The sequence below is a fragment of the Mesoplodon mirus genome, assembly GCF_964341445.2.
Source record: "Mesoplodon mirus genome assembly, chromosome: 1".
NCBI classification, from domain to species: domain Eukaryota; kingdom Metazoa; phylum Chordata; class Mammalia; order Artiodactyla; family Ziphiidae; genus Mesoplodon; species Mesoplodon mirus.
Window position 1 is genome coordinate 269,164 of NC_138976.1, and position 22,247 is coordinate 291,410.

The following is a 22,247-nucleotide window of genomic DNA, read 5'->3' on the forward strand; positions in this document are numbered from 1 at the left end:
AAAAAATGAAAGGCTTCTGCATCTTGCTTAGTGCCATAGCCCAGTGCCTCAGGCACTTCCCAGCACATCTGGGCACTTAGTAAATATCTGTTGAGTGAATGGACCAGCAAATGACTGAATACAGAAGAGATGAAAAGAATATAAGAGAACTCTACATGCAGCTCTGTAGAAACAAGTTAGAAAAGGCAACAAAATGGAAGATTTCCTAACAAAATATAATTTATAAAACTAGGTCCAAGTTCTTTCCGTTTTTTAACTAGATGGGTTCACATTTTTATCTCACCTTTAAAGAACAGAAAATTTAGGTGTTATTTAAATGATTCCAAGCTATAGAAAAAGATTTTTTTTAACTCTCCAATTCATTTTACAAAATCAGAATAAAAACTCTAGGTAAAACAGGAACAGAGGGAACTATTTAAATATAACACTCACATGATAAACTTGAAAAAAAATTTAACAAAATTCAGATCCACAACATACATTGGTCTCTTATGAAGAAACACAAACAACCCAATAGAAGAATGTAGAGAGTATACAGTCACCAACACCTAAAGTTTAATGGGAAACAAACATTGAAAAAGAGGTTCAACATCACTAGTAGTGAGTGAAATGAGAAGTAAAGTCCCCATGAAATATCACTTTATAATCATTCAATTGCCCTCAAACTGGGAACAGTCAAAAGTAGCTGCAACATCCAAGCAGGACAAGGGCAGATGTCTTCCTGCCCTGCTGATGGACGTGAATTCACAGCCCTTCTGGAGAGCAGTGTGGCGGCAGCCCTGAAGGTGCCAACACACCCCTCACCTCAGCAGCCCTGCTCCTGGGAACCCATCCCATGAGGGACATAAAGCACTGGTGAGGAAGGACAGATGTTTATAGGATTTGGGGGGCAGCTGATTACCTGACAGTGAATCCACACCACGGAACACCACACAGCTACTTACAAGAGCGAACTCAAATCAGACCAACTGATGGGGAGGGGTTTCCAAGAGGCACTGATGAAAAAAATTTGTATGAAACTATTTCTGTAACATAAAAAGACCCCAAAACTCTACATGTATATGTGCGTGTGTGTGCGTGGGCGTGTGTGAGTGTTATTGAGAAACAAGGAAGGGTAAACCCCAAGCTATTAACATGGGTTTACTGGGGACAAAGGGGAGAGTGTAAACAAACAGATAAACAAATACACAAATGACTTATTAGAGAGGTCTGTATATAAACATAACAGTATAATGGGAAGCAGCTCCTCCAACTCGAGTCCACTCAGGATCACTGGAGAGCAAGGAGGTCTGGCTTGAATGTGACTTGGTACCTTGTCATGAAAAGCTGTCACTACCAAGCACTGGCCCCCCTCCCACACTGCCAAAGGTGGAGACCCAGGGCTGAGCCCTCCTTTGCCGCAGAATGCACAATGACAGGGCATTTAGCGCAAAAAGGCCTGGGCACTTCTGGTGCCAGACTTCTGGTACCAAGCTGAGAGGAGGTACTAAAACGATAAAAGATAAAAGAGCCACGTTCCCCTTTTACTGTTTGAGAAGCAGGGGATGAAGCCAAGGCCCCAGAGGCAGCAGACCCAAGGAACATGGGAGGTACACGGGGCTTAGAAGAGAGGTGGCAAGAAACTTTCCGTCCCTACAGAGTCAGTGACACATGCAGCCTCCGGCCTTAGGATATGCCCAAGGGCTCCACGTCCACACAGGACGGCAGAGCCAAGAACAGCCAGCAGCCAGCAGTGTACTGAAATGAATGAGTGAGAGGCCTGAGCAAAAAGGAACTTCCAGGAGCTGTGCATGCAGCCCACCCCAAGGGCTGGGCCCAGGCAGAAACCCCAGTACCAGGATGCTGCTGTACTTCCCACTGTCGGGTGGACACACACGGGACTGGCTTACTTGGGGAGTGTGGGCGGTAGGGAAGGAGGGAAGCCGAGGTGACAGGGAGGGAGCGGGGTGCATGTTCCACATGCAGTCACAGGCCCAGAGAGACTCACCCACAGCACAGAGGTCTGCAAAACGGTCCTCCCCCTCCTCCGCGTGGATCAGGTCATTTCGGCTCTTCTTGGCGGCTGCTCTCTTCAACACTGCTTTAAACAAAGGGTGGGAGGGGGCGGCATGAGTCCGGGCATCCAGATGACCTGCCTCAGGGCTGGGCAGTGCCCTTGTGGACTGTGCCAGGAACTGGCAGCCTTTCCAGATATCTCCTGAAGCTGAGGCTGAGGGAAGGCAGGACGATGCCTGGCCCCCATGGGCACCTCTCGGTCTTCAGAGCAAAAGGGACAAGGGATTTTGAGGTTGGGTCCTGCCTGTGCTTCTCTCCACGATGATGCCCATGGGGAAGGCCTGGTTACCATGGAGACCAGGAAACCTCCATGTGGGACAGGGCCAGGGCTGCAGCCGGCTGCCCCAACGGCCCACACTCCGAGGCCAGGTGAGACCAGAGAGATCAGGTCAAGGCCGCAGACGGGCCAGCACAGACTGCTCAAGGCCCCAGATGTGGGCCCAGGTGAGACCGCAACATGGGTGACCATGCTGTCTGGCCCTGTCCTGAGCAGCAGGTGTGAAGAGAGAGCAGCCCTCCTGCCACCGGGGCTGTGCTGGCCCCCGGCCCTGCCCCCGTGGCCCCAGGCTGTGCTAGGGGTCTTTCTACAGCAATCTGGGGGCACCTCCCTGAGCCCTGGGGACAGATACAGTTTGGATTAAACCAGCAGTTTTCAAGCTTCTAGAAGCAGCGCTGTCCAACAGAACTTTCTTTGATGACTTGAAATGTGCCAAGACTGAGGATCTGGATTTTCACTTTTGTTTCATTGTAACATACGCACCTGCAAGCTCACACAGTCACGTGTCAGCTGTCAGCTGCCATGTTGGAAAACCCAGCTCTCAGCACAGGCTCCTGTGACCCCCAGGCTGAGCCCACTGCCGGCTGTGCCCACTCTGGTCCATGGCACACAGCTCCCCAGGAGCGTGCAGCTGACCCTCCCAGGGCCTGCCTCCAGAAAGGCCCCGCCCAGGACCACCTTAAGTGACCAACGTGCAGGCACCTGGCTGAGCAGAGGGCATCATGCCTCACATGCAAGCGTGCACACGTGTCACTGCCCACCCAGCCACCAAAGCCCTGTGGCCAGGCAAGGAGCACTGACAGCGGCCACCTACCATCCAGAGGGGACTTCTCCTCTGCGTTCTTGTCCTCCTCGGCCAGCATCACTTCCTCTGTGAGTGAGACACAGCCTCAGGCCAGAGTCCTCCTGTCCCCACCCCTGACCAGGGCTCGTCCCCCAGGAACACAGCAGGAAGTGGATGACACCCTGCCTTCTTGGCCCTCACGCTTCCAGAAGCCGGCAGGGCCCGTGGCCAAGCTTGTCCCACCGAGACACACCCCTTGACGGGTCCCACAGACAGCGCCCTGTGAAGAGGGCCTGGCTTGCTCCCCCTCCCGAGAGCAGCCCCCGCCCCAGGTGAGCTCGGCCCTGGGAGGGTCTGGGGAGAAGGAGCCGGCAAAGGCCAGGCCAGGAGCACCGCACAGCCCTGTCCTCACCGGCCTTGAAGATCCACTCCAGGTACCCGTTGAGCTCCCGCTCGATCTGCTGCTGCCGGCGGAGCTTCAGGAAGGCCCTGCGGTTCTCCACCCGCTCGCGCTCCTTGGCGAACTCTCTGTGATGGGCGAGGCCGGAGCAGGAAGCAGAGCAGGTGGGTGTGAGCACAGCCCCAGGCCCCCCGTGTGCGGCCAGAGGCACTGGGACTCAGGAGGAAGCCAGGACAGGGGAAGCAGGCCACGGGCCAGCCCTCCGGGCGCCTCCCGTCACCGGCCTCTCCCCCACCACCAGCACTTAACAGGCCCAGATGAGCCCTCCCTCCTCAGGCTCCTGCAGCTCGTAGGGACAGCGCCTCAGCGCCCACAGAGGGGCTCCAGGGGGCAGGGACAATTCCACCTCCCGCTGGCCTAGAGCAGGCCTGGGCACGCACCCTCCAAGTGCCAGGCCCTGTCATCTGGACAGAGACGCTACAGGGAGCTTCTGGACAACAATCCCCCAGAGCAGAGCTTCCGCTTTGTTTCTTCTGCTGGTTCAGACCCAGAGCCACTGCTAGAAGAGGAGGGACGGGCAGGCACTGGATCGGCTCAGGGCGGCCAGAGATGACAGGGAGACATTCTAGAATCACCCAGCTCCTCAGCCAAACCACTGAGGCTCTTCTGCCCTCCTGGGCCCTCAGCACCACAGCCCCAGTCTCCCAGCCAAGCTTAGAAGCCAAGAGGCTCAAAAGGCCAGAAGGAAGCCATTCACGCACACAGGAACAAGAGCGTGTGCACACACACAGACACACACACACACACACACGTGCACACACCCTAGCTCAGGTCCCCAGAGGGCAGGCAGGCACACCCTCAGGGCAAAACAGCAATGCCTGTTCTCTGCCGAGCGAGCGAGCGGCTGTCTCTCCCCCAGGAGAAGCAGCTTCTGGGCTTGGCAGAGGGGCAGGCCCGGCAGGCCTGGCTCCTGTCACGCAGCCACGGTGAGAGGGAGAGCTTGGCTCCGACCAGGATGGACCCCAAGCCTGAGACTGGTGTCCACCAGGGCCTGAGCTGCTGCAACCCTGGCAATGAGAGGAGACGGCTCCCACCTGGACCTCTCACCAAGTCTGGAATCTGCAGGAACGCAGGGCCCCTCGCGGTCTCCCCACCAGGCCAACGCCATCAACCACACCGGAGGGCAAGAGGGCCTGGGGGTGGCAGTGGGGCGTGACCATACTGCCCAGTTGGCCGAGAGCCGCCAGCAGAAACTCGCTGCAGTGACCAAGGCCTGGCCACCGGGCAGCCACTGCTCAGGAGGCGGCTGGCTGTGGCCTGCCCTCCCCAGGCTTTGGCCCCACTGGGAGGAAGGGTTGCGAGAGGAACCACCGATTCTGCTTCTCTGGGCACTGGGAGGGTGAGAGCCTGGGGCGTGGCGGGGAGCAAGGCTGAACCAGCTCCAGGCTGGCCCGTCAGGCAGCCCTCCTCCAGATGTGGCAGAGCCACACGTTGTGTGCTGACCACTGGCCTGAGGGGCTGTGCAGTCTCCAGCCTCCCTGGGGCTGGCAGAGAACCCTGGGGCCCCGCTGCTGGAGCTGGGGGGGTGGGGGGGGGCAGAGGGAGGGCTTAGCTGAGACTCATTAGGAAAATCAGCCTGTATCGGCTGGTCCCCAGAGGCAAGGATGCCCACAGTTGGGGGCAGGGCTGGGATACACAAAGTTCAGGGCCCCTCACCCAGTCTCCGCTGCTACCCCTGCTTCTTTCTCACGTTCTCCAGAGTAAGCTTGAGCAGGACCCACTCGTGTCCCGCCAGCCTCCCCTCCACACGGCCCAGCATGGGGCCCGCCCTCCTCACGAGTCTGGCCCCTGGCACAGACTGGCAGCCCTGGCTCTGAGCATCGCACACACCACACCCTCTGTGCCTCCGCCCCAACAATTCTCTGCCTGGGAGACGCTCCCCTCTCCTTTGCCAAACTCATTCCTGGTCCCCTCTGGGCCTCAGATGAGCTGCCCCTTCCCCAGGAGGCTTCTCTGAGCCCCAGGCCTCCCTTGGCTTCCCCAGCCCAGCTCGGACCACAGCTCCCCCGCTGACTGGGAGTTCTCATCGGTCCCCTGTGCTGTGGGCCTACCTGCTCCTGGCGGAGGTGCTTAGAAAGACACACTACTAACAGTCAGATTCTTACAGGAGGGGGCCAAGGCAGGAACACATGCCAGAGCCAGAGCACAGAGCCCTTGGGCCCAGCCACTGTCCTCTCTGTGGCTGTTCCTTTCCAGACCAATATGATAGCTGCGCCCTGGGTCACGACCTCAGGAGCCGTGGGCCTGAGCAGGAATCTTCAAGGCGGGTGGAATGGAAACTTTCCCCTCCAGCCTTACAAGGAATCTGATGCTCAGGTGGGGGCAGGGAGGCAGGCCAGCCCAATGCCCTCTCCCTCTGTCTGCACAGCTTCCTCAGCCCCGGACAAGGGCAGGAGCCCCAAACACCAGCCCTGGTTGTTCCCTGAAGCCAACAGCACTTCCTTGGTCCTCGGCCCCATGCAGGACAGGAGGGCACTATGGGCCACAGGTGTGCTACACCTTGCTACCAACGAAGGTGAGAAGCACCTTTTCTCCAGGAGGGACCCCAGCCCTGCATCCTCCCTTCTCTTCTCCTGGAGGTCAGCAGGGACAGGTGACCAGAGAGGCGAGGCAAGCCAGGGGTCAGGGCTGGGGTGGAGACCCAAGGCCGCTCCATTCCTTCTCCAGTGTCACACAGAAGGGCTCTCTTGTCCCCAGGGCTGCTCAGAAACCGCACCACAAACCCAGATAAGAGGCAGCAGCAGCCCCTCCCTGACTCAGAGGCCGGGGTGACGGCCACGAGCTACGGGTGAGGAGGCCAGGGCCAGGGACCACCAAGGGAGAGCTCAGGACGCTGGGAGTGACCGTCCCGGGGCCAGGCCGCGCCTCACCTCTCCCACCACACAGGCCGTGTCCAGCCCCATCAGCCCCCTCCCCGGCCTGCAAACACAGAGGTAGCACACAACCGCATGGCCTCTTACCCCGAGAGCACGCCCAGCACCAGGTTGAGCATGAAGAAGGAGCCGATGATGATGAGGGGCAGGAAGTAGAGCCAGTTCCAGGTGTTGCCGGCCGCATCGTTGGTCTGGAAGCAAGAGGAGATGTGCAGGACGGTGGGCAGGACAGAGCCCTGGCCATGGAATCTCCCCGCCCCTTCTCACACACCGGCAGAGTCCAAGTGCAGGCGGGTCCAGACAGGTAATCCAGGCAGGACCCACTGTCACACCTGCCTGCCCCTGCCCCACAGAGCCCCCCTCTGGGGATGAGGCCCCCAAAGGACCAAGGAGCTTCATGCTCCTGGCCACTGCCAGCAACACTGAAAAGCCCAGGAGTAGTCCCAGGAGGCCAAGGGCTGCCCCAGGTACCCCTCCTGGACACCTCCTCTCTGCTTCCCAGGCTGCTGGACACACCAGGCAGCTCCAAAGACATTCCTCCTTTGTGAAGCCCACGGACCCCAAGGCCCAAGTCTGATCTTCTTTTTGTCTCCTGCAGTTTCCACAGCTCAGAGCAGTAAGCCCTGTGCCGCATTCCCCCGTCAACGGCAAGCCCACAGGTCCTCAGGGAACAGCTGGGCCTAAGACAGAACCGGTACCAGCGCCTGGTCTAAATAACCAAATGCAAAAGGTCTTCCCAGACCTTTTGATTTTTAGAGCACAGCCCACAGAAGTGTGAGGCCCTCTGAGTCCAATTCATTTCCACTGTTGTTTTGTTTTCAGGGGCCCCCCGTAGACCCAGCTGAGAGGGGTGGAGAGCCTCTTTCTCCCCACGAGTCTGGTGCTAGAAGTGAATCAAGAGGGGTGGCTGTTGTGGGCAGGTGACCGCCTGGCCCCTCTGTTCCTCTCTTCAGAGGCGGCTCACAAGCCAAGGGCCAGGGCCCTGAGCAGGACAGAGGCAGGAAGACGGCCTGGCACTGCCCTGAGGCTGGGGCTGATCTCCAGGTGCTGCTGCCGGAATTCCTGCCCTCCAGTGTCTGCTGGCCTACTCAGATCTGCGGACTCTACCCCTGCAAGACCTGAGTCCCGTGGACTGCCTGCCACTTGTGGCTTCTGATTCCCAGACACTGATTCCAGGCTGGCCGCTGAGACCCCCGGGCCTTGACCAGAATAGACACTCAGACCCCCAGCTCTATGAGCTGCCAGTGTTCCCGGACCACACCTCTGCCAGCCTCACATGCAACTCTGACCTGTGGGCTAAGATGACCACCAAAGCCGCCAATCTCTCCAAAGGGCACCCTCAAAACCTGCCTCCTTCTGGGGAAAAGGAGAGATGTGCTGCCGTGGCCCCAGCTCCTCTCACCTACTCGAGGACTTGGCTCCTGCAGTCTCCCTCTGATGGACCGTTCCCATCAGTAGCCAAAGCACCCTATTGTCTTCTTAGAAAACAAGATAAAACAAACAAGGACTTGCACTTCTGGGAAGATGGACATACTCTTCCCTATTTCTCCCACTGAGTACAATTAGCACCCTGGACATTACACCTAGAGCAAATATATATTTCACAGAAGACTCTGAAAAGTGTAGAAAAGAAAGCAGATCAGCTGGGACCTCTGAACCCATGGTAAGTTCCCTGTGTTTTTGTTTTGTTTTTGCCTCATATATCCCAGACCTCGGGCTTTTAAAGCCTACAACCTGGAAATGCCAAGAGACACAGACAAAAAATACACCAGCAAAAGCCAGCACTCTCTCTCTCTAACCAAAGGGCCAGGAAGGGGGGCAAGGCAGACAATAGATGCACTACTCCAGCCAAACAGGGCAGAAAAAACTGTGGTGAAACTTCCATCCCTGCCAGCAAAGACCCAGGAGGGAGCCTAGGCGACCACCCTCCCCAGACTGTAATGAGGTAACCAACCTCCCCACACTCCCAAACCACAGACATGTCAGAGAACGACAAGCAGGAAGGTGGGACGTCCTCCTTGGCAGATGGTTGACGAGGCCCCCATCTCACCCACCTCTGTGGTATCAGTGGAGACACACGGGGAGCCGGGACTTCCACCCCCACGTGACAGTAATGAGACACACCACCCCCTCCCCACTGAGGTGCTGCCAGAAAGTCAGACTTTCACCACCACCCAGTAACGAGGCCACACACACCCGCCACCCACATAGTGGGCAGAGACCACGTGGAGAGCAGAAACGAGGCACACAAAACCTTCCCAACCAGGTAAGTATCCTAGAGGCAAGTGGGGAGCCAGAACTACCATCCCACCCAGCAGTATGGAAAAGACCCCCACAATGTGTCAACAGAGGCCAGGTGGGGGAACTTTCCAGCCTTCTACTCCCACCTTGCAGTAGCAAGGAAGCAACCCCTGCTTCCAGTGACAGAATGGTCAGAGGAAGCCAGCTAAAACAGAGGGCTTAAACAAGATCCAGGGTCCCAGGACACAATGCCAAAAATGTCCAGTTTTCAACTGACATTCATTTGCCATACCAAGAACCAGGAGGAGCACAAACTGAACAAAAAAAGACAATTGATAGATGCTGTGATGGTTAATTTTATGTGTCAACTTGACTGGGCCATGGGGTGCCCAGATATTTAGCCAAACATTATTCTGGGTGGTTCTGCGAGTGTGTTTTTGGATGAAATTAACATTTTAATTGATAAAGTGAAGCAGATTGCCCTCCATAATGTGGTGGACCACGTACAATCAGTTGAATGCCTGAAGAGAACAACAAACTGACCCTCTTCCAAGTAAAAGAAAATTCTCTATAAGAGAATTCAGACTTCAGCTGTCCCATTGGCACTATTGGGTCTCCAACTACTGGCTTTCAGACTGAAACTGCACCATAGCATCTCCTGGGTCTTGAGCCTGCCAGCCCAAACTTACTGCAGATTTGCACTTGCCAGCCTCCATAATCACATGAGTCAATTCCTAATAATAAATCCCTTTTTTTAAATCTCTTTGTCTCTCTCTCTCTCACACTCACACACGCACACATCCTATTGGTTTTATTTCTCTGGAGAACCCTGCCTGATATAGATTGCCAACACTAAGATGACAGAGATGATAGAAGTATCTGACAAAGATTTTAAAGCAGCCACCATAAAAATGTTTCAGACGGTAATTGTATACACACTTGAAACACATGAAAAAATAGAAAGTCTCAACAAAGAAATAGTATCATCAAATAAATAAAAGATACAAAGAAGAACAAAATGAAAATTTAGAACTGAAAAATACAATAATCAAAATTAAAATCTCAATGGAAGGGCACAACAATAGAATAAAGACAACAAAGGAAAGAATCAGTAAGTGGTAAGAGAGAATAATAGAAATTCTCCAATCTAAAAAAGAGAAAGAAAATAGACTTAAAAAACAAAAATCAAACAAGTAAGAAAAAACAGAGCAGAGCCTCAAGAACCTAGGGAACTATGAGAGAATATTTGACATTTATGTTTCAGAGTAGCAGAGTACAGGAGAAAGAAGAGAAGGCTGAACAGTATTCAAAGAAATGATAGCTGAAAAACTCCCAAATTTGGCAAGAGACATAAACCTACAGATTCAAGAAGCTGAGTGAATACCATACAGAATAAACTCAAAGAAATCCACAAGACATTTCATTGTCAAACCACGGGAAACTAAAGATAAATTTAAAATCTTGAAAGTGGCAAGAGAAAAAGGGCACCTTACTTACAAAGGGAAACAATTCAAAAGATTTCTCATCATAAAGTATGGAGGCCAGAATGAAGTGGCACAATACTTTTCAGGTGCTGAGAGAAAAAAAAAACTGTCAACAGACACCTACACCCATCAAAAATATCCTTCAGGGATGAAGGGAACATCAAGACATTCTCATAATAAAAACCAGGGAAACTGGGAGAATTTGTCACCAGCAGATCTACCCTAAGAGAATGACTAACGGAAGTCTCTAAGCAGAAAGGAAATGATTTAAAAAGGAATTGTTAACCATTAGTAAGGAAGAAAGAACAATGAAAAGAGTAAAAATAGGGCCTCCCTGGTGGCGCAGTGGTTGAGAGTCCGCCTGCCGATGCAGGGGATACAGGTTCGTGCCCCGGTCCAGGAGGATCCCACATGCCGCGGAGTGGCTGGGCCTGTGAGCCATGGCCGCTGAGCCTGCGCGTCCGGAGCCTGTGCTCCGCAACGGGAGAGGCCACAGCAGTGAGAGGCCCGCGTACCGCAAAAAATTAAAAAAAAAAAAAGAGTAAAAATAGGGGTAAATAGATTTTATTTGTCCTTTTGAGTTTCCTAAATTATGTTTGACAGTGGAAGCAAACATTATAACACGCTATGATGTGGTTATAAACATATGTAGAGGAAATGTTTAAGATAATTGTATTATAAATGGGGGAGGGTAAAGAGATATAAAGAAGGTAAGGTGTATATACTTCACTTGAGCTGGTACAATTATGACACCAGTAGACTGGAGTAAGATATAGAGCAACCACTAAAAGACCAAACAGAGGTATACTCAAAAACAACTAGATAAATCGAAGTGGAATTTTTTAAAAGTTCAAGTAGTACACAAGAAGGTAGGAAAAAGAAAACAAAGAAACAAAAAGCCAGAACAAATAGTAAACAAAAAATAAACAAAGAAAATGGCAGATGTGAGCTCTAACATATCAATAATTACATTACATGTAAATGGTCTGAACACACCAATTAAAAGACAAAGATTGGCTAGTGACTTTACAAATATGATCCACCTATGTTTTATCTATAAGAAATCCACTTCAAATATAACAATTTAGGTAGGTTGAAAGTGAAATATGGAAAAAGAAGTATCATATAAACATTAATCAAATGAAAACTGTAGTGGCTATATTAATATCAGAAAATAAATATCAGACAAAGTAGACATCATAACAAAAAAAATTTCACTAACATATACAGGTTTCCCCCACTGTTTGAAAGCAGTGCATTCCTATGAAATCCTTCCTAAGCCACAAAGGCATAAAGCAAAGAAACAATCACCATAGGACACATCAGCCAACACATACAGAAAGTAAGATAAAACACAGATGCTCACAGATACGACAGAGCTATGGCGATATGATGCTGAGATACTGAGTGTAGTTCCCAGGGAAGGAGCTTGGCAACGCCACTCTTGCTGCTTGGGGTGCACACTGCTTTTATAATGGCTCACTGTAAAGCAAATGTTGGACACTATTTTCTCTTTTCACCTTTTTTCATAAAAGCATAAATCTTCCATGGATTTCTTCTGGTTAGTGGAAACGGGTATTAATGTAGGTCTTTCATAAAAGTGAAGTGGCATTAAGAGAACTTTTGAAAAGTGGGGGATACATTATAATGATAAAAGGGTAAATTCATCAAGAAAACATAGCAATTCTAAATGTGTACATGCCTAACAAATGAGCTATAAGATATGTGGAACAAAAACTGACAGAACTGAAAGGAGAAACAGACAAATGCACAGTTATAGCTGGAAACTTAAACACTTCTCTCTCAAAAATTGATAAGAGGGCTTCCCTGGTGGCGCAGTGGTTGAGAATCTGCCTGCCAATGCCGGGGACATGGGTTCGAGCCCTGGTCTGGGAGGATCCCACATGCCGCGGGGCGGCTGGCCCCGTGAGCCACAATTACTGAGCCTGCGCGTCTGGAGCCTGTGCTCTGCAACAAGAGAGGCCGTGATAGTGATAGGCCCGTGCACTGCAATGAGGAGTGGCCCCCACTTGCCGCAACTAGAGAAAGCCCTTGCACAGAAACGAAGATCCAACACAGCCATAAATAAATAAATAAAATTTTTTTAAAAAAGGCCAAAAAAAAAAAATTGATAAGACAACTAGACAGAAAATCAGCAAGGATATAAAAGAGCTCACCATCAACCAACAGGATGTATAATTGACATTTATACACATACTACACAACAACACATTATATACACATTCTTTTCAAGTGTCCACAAGACATATATGAAAATAGACCATATCCTGAGCCATAAAACAAGTCTCAATAAATTTAAAAGAACTGAATTTTTTTCAGATTTAGTGTATTCTCTAACCATAATGGAATCAAACCAGAGACAAATAACAGACATATAATAGAAAACTCTCCAAACACAAAGTAAACAAACAATTCTAAATAATCCATGGATCAAAGAGGAAGTCTCAAGGGAAATTTAAAAATACATTGAACTGAATGGATATGAAAATACAAGATATCAAATTTGAAAGACACAGCTAAAGCAGTTCTAAGAAGGAAATTTATAGCACTAAATACATACATTACAAAAGAGGGAAAGTCTCAAATCAATAATCTAAACTTCCACTGCAAGCAAAGGAAGAGCAAAACAAACCCAAATCAATTAGAAGAAAGTAAACAGTAAAGATAAAAGCAGAAATCAACAAAGTTGAAAATGCAAACAAAAGAGAAAATCAAGTTTTGAAAAAGTTTGTTCTTTGAAAAAAGCTAAATTGACATACCTCTGGCAATACTGACTAAGAAAAAAAGAGAGAAGACACAACTTATCAATATCAATAATGAAACAGGGGATTTCACTACAGAACCAACAAACATCAAAAGGATAATGAAGGAATACTGCAAACAACTCTCTATACATTTGACAACATGGATGAAATGGATCAATTTCTCCAAAAACACAAACTACTACAACTCACCCAATACAAAATAGATAAATAGTCCAATAACTATTAAGGAAAGTGATATTGTGATTTTAAAACTTCCCCTACAAAAGGATAGACACATTGATCAATGAAATAGAATAGATAATCTACAAATACACCCTTACATTTATGATGAGTTGATTTTTTTTAACAAGGGTACCAAGCCAATCCAATGGGGAAAGGATAGTCTTTTCAACAAATGGTGCTGGGACAAGTGGATATCCACAGGCCAAAGAATGAAACTGGATCCCTACCTCACACCATATACAAAAATTAAATCAAAATGGATCATAGACCTAAATATTACCAGCCAAAATGAGAACACATAGTAGTAAATTTTCATGACTTTGATTAGGTAATGGACTCTTAGATACTACACCAAAAGCACAAAGTGAAAACAAAAACAGAAAAAAATGGGCTGCATCAAACTAAAAATCCTTTTTACTTCAAATGGTACCATCAGGAAAGTGAAATGATAACACACAGAATGTGAGAAAATATTTGCAAATCATCTGAAATATCTGGTAAGGGTCTAGTGTCCATAATATATAAAGAAATCTTATAGGTCAACAATAAAATGACAAATAACCCAATTTTTAAATGGGCAAAGGATATGAATACATATTTCTCCAAAGAAGATATATAAATGGTATAATGAGCATATAAAAGATGCTCTACATCATAAGTCATTAAGGAAATGCAAATCAAAGATAAAATTAAATACCACTTCACTCCATGGTTGGTTGGTTAAAATTAAAATTAAATTGTAATTTTACTAGGATATTAAAATTAAAAAGATAGACAACAAGTGTTGGTGAGGATGTGGACAATTTGGAACACTTGTGCATTCCTAGTGGGGATGTAAAATGTGGCAACCACTTTGGAAACCAGTTTGGCAGTTCTTCAAAAGGTTAAATATGGAGTTACCATATGACCCAGAAATTCCACTCCTAGGTGTACACCTAAGAGAAATGAAAACATATTCCACACAAAAATTTGTACACAAATGTCTATAGCAGGATTATTCATAATGTAAAAAAATGGAAACAACCCAAATGTCCATCAACCAATGAAATACAAACAAGAGTGTACATCCACACAGTGGAATCATATTTGATAATAAAAGCAACGAAATATTGATATTTGCTACAACATGGACGGACCTTAAAAACACAAAATCCCATATATTGTATGAGTCCATTTGTATGAAATGTCTGGAATAGACGAATATAAAGAGACAGAAATATATTAGTGGTTGCCAGAGGCTGGGGATGGAGGAATGGGAAGTGACTACTAATGGGTACAGGGTTTCTTTTTTGGTTGATGAAAATCTTCAAAAATGAGTGATGGTAATGGTTGCACAGTCCTGTGCACATACAAAAAGCACTGAGCTATTCGCCACTTTGTGAATTTCATGGTAGGTGAATAAAAATAAAAGTGTTATATGAAAAAATAAAAGAAATCTCAGGGCCCAGATTATAGAATTCTACCAAACATTTAATAAATAATTAACACCACTTATGCACAATCTCTTCTAGAAAAATAGAAGAGGAGTAATTACTTCTCAATTCATTTTATAAAGCTTGTGTTACCCTGAAAACAAAACCAGGCAAGGATAGTAAAAAGAAACAAAGAAAAGAAAAGAAAAGAAAAGAAAGAAAGAAAGAAAGAAGGAAAGAAAGAAAGAAAGGAGAGGGAGGGAGGGAGGGAGGGAGGAAGGGAGGAACGGGGGAGGGGAAGGGGAGGGAGGGAGGGGGAGAGAGAGAGCACATGCACCTCAACCTAAACCTCACACTTTATACAAAAATTAACTCAAGATGGATCACAGACTTACATATAAAATAATAAAACTTTTAGAAAAAAATATAGGAGAAAATATTTAAGATTTAAGACTAGGCAAAGCGTTCTTAGATTTGATGCCAAAAGCCCAATCCACAAAAGGAAAAACTGATAAACTGGACTTTATTAACATTAAAAACGCTGGTTCTTTCACAGACCAGGTGAGGAGTATGAAAAGACAAGCTACTGACGAGAAAACATCTGCAAACCACACATCTGACAAAGAACTAGAATATACCTAGAATATATAAAAACTCTACAGTGAAAGAACAATCCAGACCATGAGCAAAAGATAGGAAGAGATATTTCACTGAAGAAGATACACAAATGGCAAATACGTATGAAAAGATACTTAATGTCATCAGCCATTAGGAAGTGCACTGAGATCCATCTCCACACACTGTCAGAATGGCTGACGTTAAAAGCACCAAATACCAGTGAGGATGCAGAAAAACTAGATTATTCATACACCGCTGGTGGGGATGCAAAAGAACACAGGCCTCTGGAAAAGCGTTAATTTCTTAAAGAACTAAACACGCATACAACCCAGAAACTGCACTCTTGAGCATTTAACCCAGAGAAATGAAAACTGACATTTGCACAAAAACCTGCCCACAAATGTGCAGAGCAACTTTATTCCTGATAACCCTGAACAGAGACAACACAGATGTCCTTTAACAGGTGAGTATTAAACACTGTAGTCCACCCACACCTGGAGCACCACTCAACAATTAAAAGAAAGAAACTGCTGACACAAAGAATAATCTGGATGCATCTCCAGAGTATTACGCTGAGTGAAAAATAGCCAATCCCCAAAAGTCACATAGGGTATGGTTTCATCTGTATAACATTCTTGAAATGGCAAAAATATCAATGCGGCAAAAAGATTAGTGGCTACCAGGGGTGAAGGCAGGAGAGAAGTGGGCGTGGCTATAAAAGAGCAGCACAACATCTCTTGTGATGCAACGTCCTGTGCCTTGACTGTAGCAGTGTCACTGCCCTGGTTCCGGCAGCTACTAGCTTTGCAGGTCGTTACCATTACAGGAAAAGTGCAAAGCATACAAGGGCTCTCTCTGCATTATTTCTTACAACTGCATTTGAACCTACAATTACCTCAAAAGTAAGTTTCATTTTAAAAAAAAGCCAGGGGCTTCCCTGGTGGCACAGTGGTTGAGAATCTGCCTGCTAATGCAGGGGACACGGGTTCGAGCCCTGGTCTGGGAAGATCCCACATGCCGCGGAGCAACTAGGCCCGTGAGCCACAACTACTGAGCCTGCGCGTCTGGAGCCTGTGCTCCGCAACAAGAGAGGCCGCGATAGTGAGAGGCCGGAGCACCGGGATGAAGAGTGGCCCCCACTTGCCACAATAGAGAAAGCCCTCGCACAGAAACAAAGACCCAACACAGAAATAATTAATTAATTAATTAATAAACTCCTACCCCCAACATCTTTTTTTTTTAAAAAAAAAGCCAATTCCCACATCTCCCTGCACTCACCTCCTCTTGCCCTGCTCCACTTCACAGGGAAACCCCCTGAACGAGTTGACTACACTTGCCATCCTCACTTCCATACCTCCTCCCTTTAACCTACACATTCCAAGGTTTTATCCCCACAGCCGAACGCTCTTGTCAAGTTTACCAACAGCTCCTGGGGCCTCTCAGCAACAGCTGACCTGGTCGATCACTTTCTGGAAACTCTTTGCTCTGCCCCCAGACGCAGCACACTTGCCATGCTGCTCCTACTCCCCGCAAGTCCCCGCCTTGCTCTCTTTCGCTGGCTCCTTCTTTCCTACTTGGCTTCTGAATGCTGGAATTCTCCTGACAGCCAAAGGTTCAGACAAGGCTCCGTCTGTAGCCTTCTTTGCTTCTCGATCCACACATCCACACCCAAGTGATCTCATCCTCTCCCATAAGTTTAAGCATCATCCATGACTTCAAACTTGCACCCTCAGCCCTGCTGTCCCCCCTGAACCCCCTCTCATACACCCAACTGTACACTCAGCATCTCCACTTGGATGAAACAGTTGTCTAAGCCTGTCCAGGGCCAAAGCAGAGTTCTCAGTTTCCAGCATGACGCTCCACTAAAACAAAACTCCGCAGCTACCTTGCTCCCCATTCTCCCCTTCTCAATAAAAGGCACCACGTTTCCCAACGGCTCCAGTCACACTATCTTTGATTCTTCTTTCTTTCACATTAAACATCACATCCAACCAATGAGCAGGTCGTGTCTGCACTAACTTCAAAATGGAGCCTTTGCACCTACATATCTGAACGCGCCTTCCTCAGATCTTTACGAAACTAGTGCAATGAACAGATGCAGAACCACGTGTAACCATAAGCCCACATTATTTACCTCCTACGGTTCCTCTTGTCAACTACAAATCGGCACTCGCCATTGTCACCTGCCAGCTCCCTCTACGAGGATTAAATCACATGGTGCTGCAGCTGCTGACTTTCAACACCCCCTGAAAGGACTTCAGGTGCAGAGCTGAACTGAGGCACTCTGGGCTCTGGGTAAAACTGGCAGAGCAGGTCTTCCGATAGATGGATCTTTTCAGGAGACAATTTTGTGAGCCCAATCCTGTATCTCCTCGTATCTAGACAAGCACTGAAACCCTTCACGGCGACGTCTGCTCCTCGTGACTGGCAGTGGCACGCACGAGACGAGCAGAACCTTCTACAAAAGCTGTGTGCTCGGTTGCACGCACTCCGCCTTCACCCCAATCACATCTATGCTGACCTTCCCCCCTGCCTCTGTGGAGCAGCTTCTCAGAGCGATCCGGGATGCTGTCTCCCGGGCTGCAGTCCTCATTTTGCCCCAAAGAAAACTTAACTCGCAACTCTCATGTTGTGCATGTTTTTTTTGTTTTTTTGGGGTTTTTTTGCGGTATGCGGGCCTCTCACTGCTGTGGCCTCTCCCGTTGCGGAGCACAGGCTCCGGACGCGCAGGCTCAGCAGCCATGGCTCACGGGCCCAGCCGCTCCGCGGCATATGGGATCCTCCCGGACCGGGGCACGAACCCGCATCCCCTACATCGGCAGGCGGACTCTCAACCACTGCGCCACCAGGGAGGCCCTTGTGCATGTTTTTAAGTCGACACTCTGAACGTAGACATAGCCTGGGATGAAAATATGGGTCAGTCCTGTGACTGTTCTGATAACTCTGGGTAACAGAGAATTCTACAACCACCTCAAGTATAAAACACAATTAAGGGCTTCCCTGGTGGCGCAGTGGTTGAGAGTCCACCTGCCAATGCAGGGGACACAGGTTCGTGCCCCGGTCCGGGAAGATCCCACGTGCCGCAGAGCGGCTGGGCCCGTGAGCCGTGGCCGCTGAGCCTGCACGTCCGGAGCCTGTGCTCCGCAACGGGAGAGGCCACAGCGGTGAGGCCTGTGTACCATAAAAAAATTAAATTAAATTAAATTAAAGAAAAAACACAATTAAGTGTCCCGACCCCGCTGACGTGCTTCACACTGAGAAAATCCTCTCTGCTCAGCTGGCCCACAAGGCTGACTGTTCTCTCAGGGAGAGTACGGCGTGGCCCCTCTCCATTCCCGACGCCACACACTCTTCGTCCTTCCTGGGTCACTGACCCCAACGCTATCGAAGCCAGGGGCAGGGGGAGCAAGCCCTTCCTCACATGGGGCTCACTGTCCCGAGATAACCCACCCCTCAGACCTGGCGGCACTGCTGTGTGCTCTTCCAGGACCCCACCTGACCACACTTTTCAAAACCCAGACAGACCATTTCTCCTCCAGGCTGAGGACCCACCCGCCCACCACCGCCAGTGTTTTAGCAGTCGGTCTCTGGGTCTCTCTCGAGACTCCCCTCATTCCCTCCATCCAGGATTTAAAAGGGCCCTGGCTTCTCCCCAGACTGCAGAGGTGCTCACCCGCCCCATCGGTCCTGCTGCGGCAGGCCTATGGCTCCGGCCCTTGAAGGCACGTCGCTCGGGCTCCATCAAGGAGCATATGTCTGAGGGGACCACGAACGTTCCTCTCACTGGGCGGGGGGAGTGGCAGGCTCGCCCTCCAAAGAATCCTCTTCCAAAGTCCTGTCTGATCTCCTGCAACCGACCCTGTTATCCCTCAGTGTGGAGGATGGGTCCAACAGTTCTTGGCCAGCGGCTCTGGGCACCAGCCTCACGACCCACGCCCGTCACCGCGTTGTCCGTCACTGCGTCCCGGTGCCCCGCCGCCAGACTCCACGGCACATCAATGTGTCCCATTTCATCTGCCCGTCTGGCTTCCAGACCCCACCAGGCCTTGCTTCCCCAGCGCCCCCTGACCTGTCGCCCCTGCCCCATATCCTCCTTTGTTTTCTTCACAGCAGCTTGCCATTACCAGGCCCTTATTTATTGAAGGCCTCCTGCCACCACTGTGCCTGCAGCATCTGCACCCAGTGGGTCCCCTGGAAATACGTGTCAGGTGAGCCTCTGTGGCCCTTCCTGACCAGCACCTCCTGCCCCGAGGTCTGGCTCCTGCCCATCCCTCTCCTGGGGGCACAGGCCTATGAGGCTGAGTCACCTGGCCAAGCCCCATGGCACAAAGGGCTGTGGAGACCTGCTCACGCGGTGCCCCGCTCGGGTGGCACTGGCAGTGACGTGGCCAGCTTCAGCTATTTTTAGGGTTCGTCTTTGTGGAAATTGTTCCTGGATCGGCTGTGGGGAGAGAACAGCCAAGCTCCTCATCACCACCCTTGTCTCCATTCCTCTTTTCCTCGATCAAACCGAGACTGTCACCAGACGCAACTCCCACTCCAAAGAGGGCTCTGGCTCAGGGGACTTCAGGCTGGCTTTTCCTTAACTCACCCTCTGCCATCTGCCTGCTCAGCCAGCACTTACCGAGCGCCTGCTGGATTTCTGGCCCTGAGACCCACAGGGGCGGAGAGCAAAGGGCGCCAGGCTGTCCCTTTCCTCCTGCCCACCTTCATGCCAGAAGCATGTGGCTGCTCCAGGGGCTGGTGGCCCAAGCCCCACCCTCAGTGCACAAGTGACAGGTTCAAAGTGAAGTACCTCACACTCTAGGACACCCCCTCCACAGCCCCCAAGCACAACACACCCTCCAGCTACCAAAACACAGCAGTCCACCAGCCAGACCTTCCAAAATTCCTGTTTCAAGTGCACCTTCTTTCTCTGCTTCCACTAACTTAATTGTTTTCATGCCCACAGCTCACAGGACTCTAGGGGGTAGAAGGTAGCTCTGTAGGGGTGAGAGCGTCATCCCATAAAAAAAAGAGAGAGAGGTCTGTCCAGGAGTCGATGGCAGGTCCCCCGAGAAGAGCAGCAGGTAGAGGGGAGGCGGGAGTGAGATGGGTCACCAGGAAGCCCCCGAGGGCCTTAAACCCAACTTCTGTCTCAGGCACCAACCCCCAGACTGCCCTACACTGCTGGCACGGGCTGGCATCCTAACGACAGGGAACACCGGAGGAAAGAGAACCAGGTAGACTTAGTGGGAAGGAAATAAAGGTACACGACGCCCGTTCCCACCACCAGGACCCCGGCGCAATCAGGGAAGCTTCCCTGCGCTCAGCCCTGCTCCTGCCCTGTTCACCAGGCAGCCACCTGCTGCCTCGGCCCGAGGGCCAGCTGACTAGCTTCTCCGAGCCTCTCTCCCATCGTCTACGAGCTCACAGGGACAGAGCTCTTCACGCAGTGGGCCGTCGTCAGCAGCGGCGGCAGGAGCACCTTCTCTGGAACTTTCTTTTCTGACCTCCACCACCTGGCCCTCAGCTTTACTCTCATAAGAAAAGCCATCCCGGAGACTCCAGGACCCAGGTCAGGGGCCCCGAGGCGGAGCTGCCTGAAGGAGCCTGTGTTCCATCCTGTGGGGCGAGGAGGGAGCCTGGGGCTGAACAGAGGCTCCGCATCAGCGGGGCCCCAGCAGCTCTAGGGCCAAGACAGAACTCACGCTGTAGAGGATGTCGGTCCAGCCCTCCATAGTGATGCACTGGAACACCGTCAGGACGGCGAACAGGATGTTGTCGAAGTTGGTGATGCCGAAGTTGGGTCCCGGCCAGTACTCCCGGCACTCGGTGTCACCCTCGCACAGCCGGGCTGGGGCCTCCTTGCCACAGGGGAAGTCACCCACCGGCTCTGCGTCTGCGAGGAGGAGAAGGGAGCAAGGCTGAGCTCAGAGACGCCAAGTTCTCCAACCCCTGCAGGGACTGTGGGCCCCAGAGACCTCATCACAGTGGGGCAGGAATCAGGCACCGAGGGAAACTCTGCTCCCTGCCGCTCCTGCACCTGCGCCGGCTGTGTCCCCGTGCCTCCGGTCTGCCCCCGCCCCCCCCAGACCCCCCCTCTCAGGAGCTGCTGGTCGACCTCTCCTTCCCCACTAGAACCTGCCCGTCACTATGTAAACATGCTGAGGACTCACTCATCTTAAAATCAAAAACAACAGACTCCTAACCTCCGACTCTTCCTACCACCAACACCCCGATTCTCCCTCACAGCCAAACCTCCGCCCAAACTCCCCCGACGTGCAGATCTGTCTGTCACACTGGAGCCAGAACCAAGCAGGACTCAGCACTGCAGTCCTGGTGCTCATCAGGCGGGTCGACCCAACATGGGCCCAGAGCATGGCCGGGCTTCAGGGCCCAGTCCTCACGGCACTGGCCCCAACAAAGGGGACATGCTCCTGCTGGCCTGCAGTCTAGCCGGCAGCCAGGGACCACACAGAGACATGTTAAAGAAATTGCAGAAAACCAGGGCTAATCTCTGGAATAAGGGGGCAAGCAGCACATGTTAATCCCCTCCACTCCCAAAATCCTAACGAAAGGATAGAAAAAACTATTTAAAAAAACAAATGTATAACAACACATGGAAAATCGCTCCTATCAACATGGGAGAAATTTTGAGGAATTGCCAGGATGGAAAGCAAATGCTCCCAGGCTTAGAAGGCAAAACTGATGATCACACACATTTATTCCTTTCCCTCCAAGTATCTTAACAAACGCTCATAAAGAAGACTAGGAAGTCACTGTTTGTCTATTTGTAAATAATCATATTCTCTGTAAATAATGACAGTTTTATTTCCTCCTTTCACATTCTTGATAGAGTTCTTTTTCTTGCCTCACGTTACTGGCCACGACCACCAAGGCTACGTGGACCAGAAGTGACCATGTGTGTCTTTATCTTGTTGTTGACCTTAAAGGGAAAGCTCACAAAACTTATGACAAAGTATGATGTTTGCAGGGAATTTTAGGGAGTTTAAGAAAATTCCCCTTTATTTCCACTTTGATAAGAGGTTTTTT

The 22,247-nt window shown here is 50.2% G+C and overlaps 1 protein-coding gene across 1 annotated transcript in view; it reads right to left on the reverse strand.

The window, feature by feature from the left end:
* CACNA1B (calcium voltage-gated channel subunit alpha1 B) overlaps positions 1-22,247 on the reverse strand; it is a 196,512-nt gene that overhangs the window by 123,744 nt on the left and 50,521 nt on the right. The window contains exons 6-10 of the mRNA XM_082628592.1: positions 20,903-21,093; positions 6,537-6,640; positions 3,529-3,644; positions 3,147-3,203; positions 1,988-2,077 (exon numbers count right to left, since the gene is read on the reverse strand). Coding sequence (XP_082484718.1) covers positions 1,988-2,077; positions 3,147-3,203; positions 3,529-3,644; positions 6,537-6,640; positions 20,903-21,093 — 558 coding nt within the window. The remainder of the gene's footprint in view (positions 1-1,987; positions 2,078-3,146; positions 3,204-3,528; positions 3,645-6,536; positions 6,641-20,902; positions 21,094-22,247) is intronic.